Source organism: Acomys russatus, chromosome 10 (genome assembly GCF_903995435.1).
Source record: "Acomys russatus chromosome 10, mAcoRus1.1, whole genome shotgun sequence".
In the NCBI taxonomy this organism is placed as follows: Eukaryota; Metazoa; Chordata; class Mammalia; order Rodentia; family Muridae; genus Acomys; species Acomys russatus.
In genome coordinates, this window is record NC_067146.1 from 52,634,669 (window position 1) to 52,647,808 (window position 13,140).

The 13,140-nt window shown below is 56.2% G+C and overlaps 1 protein-coding gene across 2 annotated transcripts in view; it reads right to left on the reverse strand.

The window, feature by feature from the left end:
• Positions 1 to 1,917: 1,917 nt before the first annotated feature.
• Kcnh2 (potassium voltage-gated channel subfamily H member 2) overlaps positions 1,918 to 13,140 on the reverse strand; it is a 31,905-nt gene continuing 20,682 nt past the window's right edge. The window contains exons 1-11 of one of the 2 annotated variants that reach the window (XM_051152139.1): positions 11,770 to 12,202; positions 8,955 to 9,383; positions 8,064 to 8,451; positions 7,528 to 7,727; positions 6,917 to 7,169; positions 5,494 to 5,687; positions 5,091 to 5,190; positions 4,199 to 4,477; positions 3,927 to 4,113; positions 3,598 to 3,775; positions 1,920 to 2,452 (exon numbers count right to left, since the gene is read on the reverse strand). In XM_051152139.1, the coding sequence (XP_051008096.1) occupies positions 2,303 to 2,452; positions 3,598 to 3,775; positions 3,927 to 4,113; positions 4,199 to 4,477; positions 5,091 to 5,190; positions 5,494 to 5,687; positions 6,917 to 7,169; positions 7,528 to 7,727; positions 8,064 to 8,451; positions 8,955 to 9,383; positions 11,770 to 11,877 (2,466 nt within the window). In that variant the 5' untranslated portion in view covers positions 11,878 to 12,202 and the 3' untranslated portion in view covers positions 1,920 to 2,302. Of the gene's footprint in view, positions 2,453 to 3,597; positions 3,776 to 3,926; positions 4,114 to 4,198; positions 4,478 to 5,090; positions 5,191 to 5,493; positions 5,688 to 6,916; positions 7,170 to 7,527; positions 7,728 to 8,063; positions 8,452 to 8,954; positions 9,384 to 11,769; positions 12,203 to 13,140 lie in introns of those variants that run through there. The other variant, XM_051152140.1, reaches the window with a different exon arrangement.

Genomic DNA, 13,140 nt, shown 5'->3' on the forward strand with positions numbered 1-13,140 from the left:
CCGTCTTTCACGGTGCTGGAAGATGCTCTGTAGGCCACTGGGGAGAAAAGACACCAAGTCTCACCTATGAGAACCTTGCAGAATACAATAGCAATGCACCACGGAAGCCCTGTCTACGGAAGAACTGTGGCATAAACGTTATGGGAATGGTCAACTGCTTTTCCCCCTTGGTTTTTTTAGGGCAGGGTTTCTCTGTGTAGACTGGCTGTCCTGGAACTCACCCTGTAGACCACGCTGGACTCAAGCCAAGAGATCTACCTGCCTCTGTGCTGGGATTAAAGGTGTGTGCTACCACTGCCCAGCTCAAATGCTTTCTTGATTAGTCTTTAAGCCCACTCCACAGGAAGAATTCATACTTAGTGCTATAAACCAGGTCAAAACACATGACCAGGGAGCTTGTATATAGGCTCCTACTAGTGTTGTTCTGTTAAATGGACTCAAAATCCCTTCTAAATATTGGTTTATCCCATAGATTAGTGCTGCCCTCAACATTGGTCAGCTTCAAGGATGGGAGTAATGCAGAGACTCCTAAGTGCTCAGTGTTGAGGGCTCAGCCCTAAATGCGGCATCTACATCCCCATCCTCCAAGGCTCAGAACAGAAAGGAAGAAGAAACGGATGTAAGGGCCGGAGAGTAGAGAGGAATGCTGGGAAATGCTGTCTTCTGGACCTCACTGCTGCCCATGAAGCCACAACAGCACCGGCCACTGCATAGACCTGTTCAAGACTGTGACCATCAACACCCCATCACAGATGGCGAGGGGCTTCTGAGGAGCAACAAGTAGTTAGGGGGGATGATATTTGTCTGTGATGTAACCACCCATGAGTTACGTTTGCTCAAGTAAATAACCCACATACACACGTGCCCACGCAAGCAACCCTATTAAATGCTAGAGACACACATCTACAAAAACAAAAGCATGAAATAGGAGAGGCTTGGAAGAAGGGGCAAGGGGATATGAAAGGATAATGGAAGAGAGTACGACCAAAGTGTTATAGGCTCTGATGGCCTCTGGCAGCACAGTCAACTAGGAGCTGGCCTAACCAGGCACAACTGGCCACTGCCTTTGGCTGCCACATGGCAGGCAGCATGTCAGGAGAATGTGTTCACAAACTCAGCAACACAAGTGTACACATGAGTAAAGGGGAAACGTCACTGTCAAGATATGGCTCAGAGGTTAAGGGCACCGACTGCTCCTCCAGAGGTCCTGAGTTCAATTCCCAGCAACTACATGGTGGCTCACAACCATCTATAATGAGATGATGCCCTCTTCTGGCCTTCAAGTGTAAATGCAGGCAGAGTGAGCGCTGTATACACAATAAATAAATAAATAAATCTTTTTTAAAAAAGATATCAATAGAATGAGCCACTTTTCAACCTGCATCTCCTTCAGCAACCCCTCTGTGACCAATAGTCACAAGGAGCCAAGGTAATCAGGGTCAGATCCACCCAGAGCCAGATACAGGTGTGTGCTGGTCACAGTGGCAAAGCCAGTGTATCCAAAGCTAGGCCCATGTGAGGCCCAATTATACAGGGTCAACATAAAGCCAACTCAGGGTAGGGAGGGTGGACTCAGACCAAAGAGAACCTCAGGTGAGAATAGGTAGGATGCTGAAATTGTGAGCTATGAAAGAGGGCTTTATTAATGTGGGGCTGACTCTGGGAGCCAGTGTGAGTGTGCCACGAAGCAAATCCACATGGTTGTGAAGGGTTGAACTCAGGGTAGAAAGTATCCTATTAGACTCAAAGTAGTCCACAGGGCTTTGTGATCTGGCCCCAGGGAGTATCCCCCATCTTTCAAGTACATGGTATACACACACACATACGCACATGCACGCATGCACACTTGCACACATACAGAAGCTCTTACTCTCCCACGCAAGCACATTCAGAACATAAACATAAGATAAAGCTGGTGATGGCTGAAGCCAACCAGCACCCAGAGTGTCCTCAGGATAATTATTTATTATTCATAGTCATCAGCATCTTCATTAATTATTCATATGATCCTTAATTATAATCCTTAACAATAAGAGCAGTAAATAGCAGAAAAGTCCTTGAGGTGCCTAAGGCCCAGGGCCGGGTGCCTCCGGGCAGTTAGACCAGCTAATGCCCCCAGGGCAGTGGGGGGACCACAGACCCCCTGTCCACTGCCCAGCTCTGCCCCTCCCAGTGGGGCCCAGGGTATTGCAGGAGGAGCTGCTCCGGCACTGTTCTCCCCTCCGAACCAAGGTCTCCAAGGAGAGCGGTCAGGTAATGCCCTGAACCCAGGTGAGCTATGAGTCCACACTGGGCAACATCACTAACTGCCGGGATCTGAACCATGTCTGTGCAGGGGCTGGGAGGTGAGGGCCCCCAGCTGGCCGGGCAGGGAGAGGCGTCGAGTGGGGCCATCTTGGGGGAGCTCTGGGGCTCCTGCAGGAAGCTCCTCAAACGCCATGAACTGGGAAACCTACAAAGAACACAGAGCATGAACAGGCAGGAAAAACTGGGGGAGGAGAAAAGGGGCAGAGACAAAAACAGCAAGACTGACGTCAGAGGGGAGGGGTGGGTGGGCATAACAGGGACCTGAGGGGACAAGAGACTGCAATTGGAAGAAAAGGTGTGCAGTTTGAGGACAAGAGTCAAATTAAAGAGCTAAGAGCCACTACTGAGCCACCCTGAGAGAGGGCCTTGCTCTGGGCCCAGGGAAGATGGATTCCACGCTCTCGCCTTTCCCTTCCCTACGGAATGTGGCAGGGCAGCCAGCGCCAAACCCCCAAGTGGAATAAGAAGTCCCTGCTTCGGGGTGGCAGCTGGGACAAAGAGAGACAAGGTGCCTTCTTGCCATTCTCCAAAGAACCCTGGGGCCCTAGAAACAGCAGCGGGCCAGCAGCCAGGCGTCTGAGGCCAGGGAGAGCGCCAGGGCAGGCGGGAGGGGGTTGTGGGTGCTGACGTGTCTACTGGTGAGATCCCTGCGGGGGAGGTTGCGAAGGGAGACTGGCACATTTGCTGACGTGGGCCCTGGTGTCTGCAAACAGGAGCGAGCAGCATATGGGAGGGGGAGCAGTGCCAGGGGAAGGGGAGTAGATTCCAGGGCACCTCTGTGAGGCCCAGGAGGGCCCCTCAACCACCAGTCAAAGCTGGAGCTGTCCCTCAGGACGCTACTCAAGGACAAGAGATGGAGATCCAGGAGGTCCCATCTCAGAGTCTTGACTCTGGCACCCTGGAAATGCCAGCAGCCTTCAAGATGGTGCTATAACCCTGCTAGAGTAAGAGGCAAGATGAGAAGTAGCAAAGCCAGGCCAGTGTAACCACAGCCAGGACCCAGATGCTCTCCTGAGGCACACTAGCAAGCAGCATGCAGACCCAAGTCCCAGGATCAGGACGCTGTGTTTACATCTATCCCTGTGAACCACCGTTGCTGGCAGGTTCCCTGCCTCCTGCCCTCTTCTGCACTGCTTCCAGAGCAGAGGCAGGAGGAAAGCAGAAGAGGTAGAGGAGGGGAGGGGAAGGTGAACTGGCTTCACTCCATGCCCAGCTGAGAGGGGTGGTGCTGGGGCAGAAAGGGTGCGGCTGGGGGCTGGGAGTGGGCTGGGAGTGGGCGTCAGAATGTACCTGAGAAAGCGAGTCCAGGGTGAGAGTGGGGATGGGGCCAACAGACAACAAAGGGGATGTGGAGGTGGGGCCAGGCCCAGGGGTGGTCACAGCACTGTAGGCAGGAGGAACCAGTGTCATTTGCCTCTGTAGCAGCTGTAGGACAGTGGCCATGTCTGCACTTAGCCGGGTTTCCAGCCTGGGCAGGAAGGAAGGAGAGCACTCAGAGAAGTGGAGACAGGGATGTCAACTTAGGTGGTAACTCTTCACCTAGCTGAGGATGGAGAGGCTGCCTGGCACCCTACAGTTCAGCCTACCCTGTGCCCTCACCCTGGGCAGCCCCTCTTCACCTGTTCAGCTGTCTCTGGAGAGCATCCAGCCTGCTCTCCACGTCGCCGCGAGAACGCCGACCCGGGCTGGACAAGGGGATGTTGAGGAGGCTAGGGGCTGGGGCAGGGCATCGAGGCAGCTCCTGGTACTGGCGCCCCCGACTGTCCCCCCAGAAGCTGAAAATATTGGACACCCCAGAGAAGGCACCTGGAGCAAGAGAGGAGGTCAGAAAGAAAAGTCAAGCACCCGCCCATCCCTCACATCCATTCCCACCTCCAGGGCCCAGGCCTACCTGATAAGGGGTTACAGGTGTCACTGCTTTTCTCTCGGTCCTCTGTCAAAGACTCCCCACCTGGCGGGTCTCCAGGGGGCCTGGGGCTGGAGAAGGGCAGCAGGCGGAGGGGGCTGGAGCTGCGACCTGGGCCCTCATCCTCACTGCTCTCTGGGCTGGACGGGCCGCTGGATGGACTCTCCCCCCATGGCCCTCCTGGCTGACCCCGGCAGCTTGGCCCTGCCCCAACTCGGACAGGGCCTTGCCCCAAGGCTGACACCTCCCCCTGCTGTTCTGTGTCTGTGGGAAACAAAGAACAGATCTCAGAGGGAAGAACAGGGGAGGGACAGAGGAGCTGAGTGAGCCTGGGAAGGAGCCACGGGGAGTGGGGGAGTGGGGGGGGGGGGGTGGGGGGAGTTAGGAGGGGTGGGGGAGGGGTGTATATCCTCAGTTGTTTTGTCTCCCTCCCACTCTCAACCTGCCTGAGAACTCCCTTGCCACACCCTGGCTGCTCAGCAGCCTCTGGGCACTGCTGATTCTGGATTTCTGGCTCTCTATAGCCTGCCACTCAAGTTCCTTTGTTCTTGTGCTCCCTCCCACCCCTTCCCTCCCCTCTTTAAGGGTCAAGGCCTGGTAGACAACACTCAAGCCTAATAAAGGCCAAAAGCCTGCCTTTGTCCTTGAAGTAAGAGAGGTCTACCCAAAGGAGACCCTAGTTCAAACATGGCATGAAAAGGTGACTGTGTTTGGTCACCAGGAAGGAGGCTTTGGGGGCGGGGGAGGGGGTGAGGGGGGGTGCACCGGTGGACTGCATGCCAGTCTGATGGGCAGAGGTGGAACCTGCACAGCCTGACCCTGCCCTCACTCCCCTCTGCCCTCCACTCTCCTCCTGCCCTCCCCTTGGCCACCTCACCCTTGTCCGTGCGCCTGCGGAATGACAGCTTGCGCTTGCGTTGCCTGTTAAAGCCGCTCTCTAGTTCCGCACTGCTGGGGGAGCCTGGAATCATGTTGGTCTGCAACCAAGAGCAGAATCAGGGCCCTTAGGTGCATCCTGTGTGGCTTGCCTGGAACGGGGAGGGGCAACTACACCCCTTCACTAGCATAGAGAGGTGGGGCTGTAGAAAGAACTGCCTCCCCCTAAGTAGCTGTCCCTGAACAGCTAAAGGTTGGGACTTTCAGAACCGGATCTGACTGTGATGCCAAGTGACAGGCAGAGGAAGAGGCAGAGAAGCTGCGTGTTCAGAGTCACACAGGGAAGGGGCAGCCTCTCAGGGAGCTCTCCTGGGGATGACGGCAGCTCAGGACGACCCACTCACATCGCGAAGGTTGAAGGTGATCTCCAGGCTAGACCAAAAGTGATCTGAGAACTCAGGGTACATGTCCAACACCTCCAGCAGATCGTCGCGGTGGATCTTGTGCAGGTCGCAGTAGGTAAGGGCCCTCACGTCGCCATTGGACTTTCCAGGACGTGCATACAGGTTCAGAGGTTCTCCAAAGATGTCATTCTTCCCTGGGGGCCATGGGGAAGACAGAGGCTTCAGCCCACAACACCAGCATGGAGATTAGCAGGTACCCTCCTTTGGGTAAACTCCACCCTGGACAGGAGCATCTCCAGTCATCCAGCTCCCAGCCACACAGCCAAGTATGCATAAGCCAGCCCATGTTCTCAGGGATCTCGGCAGATGGGGCAGCACCAGTGGCTGGAGGTGACAGCAGAAGGGGGCAGGGATTTGGAGTCTCTCAGGAACTACTCAACAAGCAGGAACCACCCAGAATGCCCCGGCTCTGCCTGTAGCCATGACATCCTTGGGACAACCCTACCTCTACCCTCAACAACATCCTAGCAAACTGCAGTGCCCTATAAACAATGGTCTTCCAAGCTATGACATCACGATGGTTAATCAGAGCCAGCACTGTTCTACTGAAAGAAAACCTCTGCGATGGCTCAGAGGTTAAGAGCACTGGCTGCTCTTCCAAAGGTCCTGAGTTCAATTCCCAGCAACCCCATAGTGGCTCAAGACCATCTACAATGAGATCTGGTGCCCTCTTCTGGCGTACAGGAGTACATGCAGGCAAAACACTGCTGTATACATAATAAATAAAGCTTAAAAAGAGAAGGAGAAAACAGAACAGCATAGCTTAGAACAGCCAAGCACAGAAAAGACCAAAATGTGTGCACGTGTGTAGGAAAACTTGATTTAGTTGGGAGAGGAGTTAAGGTGTGCATGTTTGGGCTGAACGTTGAAATAAGTCTAAAATGCTCTACTGTGAGCCTTGGCCAAAAATTTGGTGTGTACAGGATCAAAGAAAGAACTTGAGACGACTGGAAGTCTCTACTGTCCGAGTGCAACCCATACACACAATGCCATAGGCAGGGACAGAAGGGACAAGACTCCCTCTGGACACTCTATGCTGCCTGAAGCTTCCAGGAACCACATCCTTAATGAACCTGGATGCTCGGCTATATTTCCGACTCCCTTACCAGGTAATGTTCGAGTTTAAGGAAACACTAGATGCCTGCCTATGAGTAGATCCCGGGTCCCCTCAAGGTCAGGCGAGGCTAAGCAGTCTCCCAGCCCAACAGCCCCACGTCCTGCAGGGCTTCCCTCTGCCCACCTTGAAGGCCCACCCTCAGGCGAGTTAAAGGAACCCAAGTATCCTGCCAGCAACCCCACACCCCCAGTGTATTCAGAGAGCTCAGGGTCTCTCTGCATTTCAGTGGGCGTTCCCACCCCATACCCAAGATGGCCACCACGACATCACCCCGCAGGATCTCGATGGAGCCCCTGGAGATGAAGTAGAGGGCAGTAAGCAGGTCCCCAGCGTGCACCAACGTGTCCCCTGGAGGTGCGTGTGTGGTCTTGAACTTCATGGCCAGGGCCCGCAGGCAGCCTTTAGTGGCCCCTCGGAAGGGTTTGCAGTGCTGCAGCAGCGAGCGGTTCAGGTGGAGGCAGATGTCAGCCTGCAGGCACTCAGGGAAGCCCTTCAGCACCTGGGGATCAGGGCGGTTCAGGACACTCTCTTGGGACTCAGTCCAAACACTAGTCCAGTGCCTCACACCTCTGGGGAAAAACTGCCCCATCCGATTCCTTCCTCTGAAGAAACCTGGGGGGCCAGAACTCCCTCACACCTGGGTTGCCACTCTGACCAAGTTCTTATCTGGGAGTGTTAATAATTGATTCCTCACCCCCTCAGGCTGAAGGGGAAAAGTGTGAAGAAGCTGGCCTCTCCCAGTGGGAGAACTCCAGGTGAAGTAATTCTCAGGTTCTTTAATACTAACTACACCCGTCTGAGGCATGCTGGGTGCACCACGAGCCCCCCCCGCCCCCCCCGCACCGCTGGTGCCTCACCGCGTTCATGTCGATGCCGTTGGTGTAGGACCAGGCATGCTGAAAGTACTCCTCGAGGCGCTGGCGTAGCGGGTTGGGAATCTGGTGGAAGCGAATAAACTCCCGCACCCGGAGCATCTGTGTGTGGTAGCGGGCCGTGCCCGAGTACAGCCGCTGGATGATGGCGGACACGTTGCCGAAGATGCTGGCATACATGAGGGCTGGGGGCGTGGGTGAGTGGGGCCGTCAGCATCCGCAGGGACCCCGCCCGCCCACGGGGACCCTCTGCTCAGGCCCCGCACCAGGTCAACGACACTCGCGGTCCGGTCACGTCTCAGTCTGAGAGTGGACATACACATGCTCAAACACACGCCAACCTTCAGCATTTCCTGCCCTGGTGTCCCAGCCTCCAAACTATATTGTGAACCCAGGACGCTAGGAGGGGAAGAGGAGGGGGCGGGGCAAGTGCTCTGACTTCCTCTTGGCTCCTTAGGATTTTCACTACCTCTTCTACCCAGCCATGGCTCCGCCCCCACCCACCTCCAGGACGCACTCACAGCCAATGAGCATGACGCAGATGGAGAAGATCTTCTCTGAGTTGGTGTTGGGGGAGACATTGCCGAAGCCCACGCTGGTGAGGCTGCTGAAGGTGAAGTAGAGCGCTGTAACATACTTGTCCTTGATGGAGGGGCCGCCTAGGCCGCTGCTGTTGTAGGGCTTGCCGATCTGGGCGCCCAGGTTGTGCAGCCAGCCGATGTGCGAGTCCATGTGAGGCTGTTCCATGTTGCCGATGGCGTACCAGATGCAGGCCAACCAGTGTGCAATGAGCGCGAAGGTGCACATGAGCAGGAAGAGCACCGCTGCCCCATACTCCGAGTAGCGGTCCAGCTTCCGGGCCACACGCACCAGCCGCAGCAACCTCGCAGTTTTCAGCAGCCCGATCAGCTAGAGGAGGAGGCAGGTTCAGTGTGAGGGCACCTGAGTAAGAGCGCTGCAGCTGAGGGTACTGAATGATGCCATAACAGACTTCGTCCTAGAGGCACTCCCTGATGATGAAAACCATCCAGTAGAGAGTGCCTCCCACGCGGCTCCCACACAGGTGCCACATTAATCTCCGCCAGTGCTAAGACAGAGTAGTAAGGGTCTCCACGCTGAGAATGAGGAAACAGAGACTCTGAAAGAACCAACAGTCACCTCAAGGTCCTAGGCCAAAATTCTAACTAGCTTTTGAGGGAGCTTTTGTGTAGCTACAAAATGGTATCACACACACACACACACACACACACACACTTTCATAGACAAATTAGGGGGAGAAAGCCACTTCCAGGTCCTTATGACCCTGTGGATGAACAAGCATGGATTTGTTAGGGATCCTCCTTTCCTGTGTACTATCTCCCCCTTTTCCCCCTTCCCCCTACTCCCTCCTGGCTGCCTTTTGCCAGGCCTACCTCCTCAGAGCCAGAGCCGAAGATGAGCAGGTCGAAGGGGATGGCAGCCACCATGTCAATGAGGAACCAGCCCTTGAAGTAGTGGACAGCGATGCGGCCAGGATGGCTGACCACCTCCTCGTTGGCGTTGACGTAGGTGGTGCGGAAGTTGATGAGGATGTCCACAATGAACATGATGTCCACGATGAGGTCCACCACGGCCAGGGGCTGGCAGGCATAGCCGCAGTCGGGGGCTTGCGGCCCGTCCTCCGTCTCCTTCAGCAGGAAAGCAGCCGAGTAGGGTGTGAAGACAGCCGTGTAGATGACCAGGAGCAGAATGAGCCAGTCCCACACAGCCTTGAAGGGGCTGTAGTGCAGGATGGTCCAGCGGTGTATTCTGGGGGCCTGCAGCTTATACTCAGGAAGCACATCAGCTCCCAGGGACAGGACCTAGACAGGGAGGGAAGGTGTGGCTGCTGAGGAAGGGCCAAGGGACTTCAGAGCAGAAGCTGGTGGCCTCCTTACCAAATGTGGCCAAAGAGAGCACATTTCCATCACGGTGTTCACCCTTCGGCCAAGTAGCCATAGCAACTGACTACCCTCAGACCTGGGCACTACAGTTCCCAGAATGCTAGCCAGCAGGGTTGTTAGCTCCACACAGTTCTGACAGTACCCAAAATACTTGACTTAGGTCATCATGCAGGAAGACCCCATATTGTTTTCCACCAGCCAGGCAGCCCAGACAGACCCACAGACCACACAACTCTCGCCATGCATGCAATCTTACCCCACAGCCCAAAACACACCATACACACACACACACACACACACACACACACACACACACACCCTGTCTCAGTCCAGAATATGTTCCAAGGACTGCAGTTCCCAGCTGGGCAGTGAGCCCAGGAGCTAGAGTCCCAACACATAAAATAGTCCTTGCAGCTCCCTCACGCCTCCCTTCATACCACTTGTCCAAGGACACCAGCCACCACCATTCCCTTGGCTTCCCTGAGGGGAGAAACCCTTTCCCTGCCGATACTCTCTTTCTCTCAGGCCCCTCTCCACCCTGGCCCAGAGTAGCTGCCACACACACCCTTACAAAGGGAAACAAGGGACAGAGTCCAACACAGAGAACCTGGTACCTCAATTTTACAGAGGAGTGTACACCCAGGATGGCTCAGAGGTGCACATGTGGCCTGCACAGAACCCCATCTTCAGACAACAGTCAGGCAAAAGCAGCCCACCACAGGGTCAAGGGCCACAAACACAGACAGTGTTCTCGCTTCCAAACCAGGCTAGGTGAGAGGTGTCAGAAGCCCCCATGCCCACCCAGCCTTTAAGAGCCTCTAGTAGACATCTGACTCAGCCAGAATGCCCCACCCAGCCAGACCCTAAGACTTCCCCTTCCTCAGAGTTCTTAGCCCTGTGCCAGAAGCACTGAATCCCAGGGCCCCACAGCCTCAGGTCTCTGGATTCAATGAAGTCCCAAAGACTCTCATTCCCCTTCAAATGGGAATCCCCTAACCCCATCTGCATAGGTGGGGCTGTTCAGAGAGCATCTTAGGGAAAGGAGCTAGTAAAAATGATAGTTCCTGTGTGTGAGGGGGGTGGGGTGGCCACCCTGGGATGGACACTGAGACTTCAGAGAAACCAGATGGGGTGAGGATGCGATCCTAGGTCTGCCCTGACTTCAGTCTGAGGGCTTGTTCATTAACAGAGGGTTAATATACATGAGGTTAGTGACCTCTCAGGCATCAAAAAAGAAACAGGCTAGGCCCCACAGACAAGAGGCAAAAAGAAGTCGCTGTCACTCATTGGAGCCCTCCCTCTCTGTGCATGAGCAGCCAGGCCTGGGGAGCTATCCTGGACAATCTCAGACAGCAGTGACCCTGTCCCCAGGTCTGCCCACAGCCCCAGTGCACATCTGCATTCATATGTATGGCAAGTCTTGGACACAAGGCCCAAATCTGCTAACGTAATCTACCCAAGGGTCACTCCTATCTCTCAAACCGCTGGTTTACCACATGGCCTCAGGCCAGGTCTATAATCCCTGCGATTTGCTGTCCTGTAGAAGACTGACTCAACCTTGGATCTTTACCTTGGAAGGGAAAACCTCTCACCTGGGCCTGTTCCCCAGCTGGGAGAAGCATAGAAACCCTAACAAAGGGAGGCGGGGGGGGGGGGGGGGGGGGGGGGGGAGCAGTGACAGTGGCAGGGGTAGGAGTCTCAGAATCACCGGGAACTACCTCCAGTTCTAAAGCAAGAGGACCTGTGGGGCAGAGAGGCAGCTCCCAGGAGGCCACCACCAGCTGAGGGGGACAAAGAAGTGAGCCAGTGCTTCATTTCAATCTGCTCTGGATGCCCATTGAGCAACCTCTGACCCCTGCCCTCCTGAGACGCCCCCTCAGAGTAATCCAAGCATCCATTGCGGACCACAACTCTCAGCGTGAGGGGGCCCCAGCACCTCTGTGTCAGGTCTAGCTGCTGTGTTGGTTCCTGTCTCTCTCCAACTCCCCAGCGTCCTCTCCAGACACCTATCTTTCTTTCTCTTCCCTTTAGGTTCTGAACTAGAAGACTGTGGGCCACAGAAGCCATAGGAAAGGGGTTGCCAAGGCAAGGGAAACCCCGGGAACCTAGCCAGTGGCCAGGAGGAGAGCAGCGAGGAGCTCAGGGGTGGGCCACACGGGTGGGCCACACTGAAGAACACGGGGCTCCCAAACTGTCCTGCTTCTCAGAAGCCCTCTCCCCAACTGCAGCCAGAGCCCTCTGGCCACACCCCCACTACCTCTATTCCAGCCCCAAAAAAGGATAAAGTGCTGAGGGGATCACCTACCTCCTGGGCCACCAGGCTGGAGATGCGCACTGCCCGCCTCACCCGGCCTTTCTGGGCCCTGGGCTGCAGAGTCCCTGTCCTGCTCTCCTTCCCTGCTGGGATCGCCATGGAGGACTTGACTCCCCACAGCCTAAATGCCCTAGGGCCCCAGGGCCCGGCCTCACTTGTGCCCCAGCAGCAGTCCCAGCCCAGGCTGCCAGCCCAGGGCTGACCGACTGGCAGCCAGGACCGCCTCTGGCATGAAGCCAGAATGGCTGGTGCTGGGCCCTGGGGCTGGGGTCACCTAGACAGTAAAAATGGATAGCTGCCTGCTTGGCTCTTGCTCCACATGGCCCTTTGGTGTGGGCCCCCTCTACCAGGGTGCCGTGCTCTGCCCGCCTGCCGCCAGCCCGGCACCCGCGGTGGGAACCGCAGTTCCTCTGCCGGGCCTGCCCCTCCTCCTCTCAGGTTCCCACCCCCACTCCGCCACTCTGCCCCTCCACCCCACCCCCGCCCAGCCCGTGCCCGCCCTCTGCCCCGTGCCCGGCCAGCGGCCCCCTCCCTCCCGAGCTCCTGCTGCAGCCGCTCCTGCAGCCCTAGCCCCTCCCCCTCCACCCGGCAGCCTGGCCTGTCACCGCAGATTAATGGTCTCCCCGACACCCCCGCCCCGCCAGTCCAGTGCCGAGCCAGCCAGAGTCAGGCAGAGAGACACCCAGAGATGGAGAGACGCCAGGTGACTGGCAGGGGCACCACAGGCAATCACACGGGGATCCATACACCCTAGGCATACGCACTTTGGGTACAGGAACAGGCAGATACCAGGCACCCAGGTGGGAAGAGAGAGGTGGGACCCAGAGGGGGGAGGAGTGAGCCAGATAAAGGCTCTGGGGCGAGGGGCATGCTCTGGAGGCAAAGCAAAGGGGCTGCAGACCTGGCAAGGACCCAGAGAGTGAGAGGCATGGGCAGCTCCCTCACAGGGCAGATGTTACAGGGCAGCTTAGGGCAGCAGTGCCCTCTCCTCAGGGCATTCTCATTGCTGACCTCACCACTGCCTAGATGGGAAAGAGCTGTGGCTGAGTAGACAATGGGGGGTCTTGTAAGGCACCTAGCTGTCAGGAGGAAGGAGAAGAGCAGAAGAGCCCTCAAACAGGGCCACAGAAGTCAGAAGCTTGTGTTTCTTCTCTGGGCTAAGATGCAGGGACTTGATGCCTGAACAGCTTTATACCCACCAACAGTGCTCCCCACCCACCCAAGAGGGAAACCCTACCCCCACACTAGGGTGGACATGGTGGACACCCCAGGCCACCTGGCACACCACCCTGGCCTACAAGAATGAGGACTGTGACTTACTTACGTGGTCCTTTCTGAGGCCCACTCCTGTTACCACAGTGA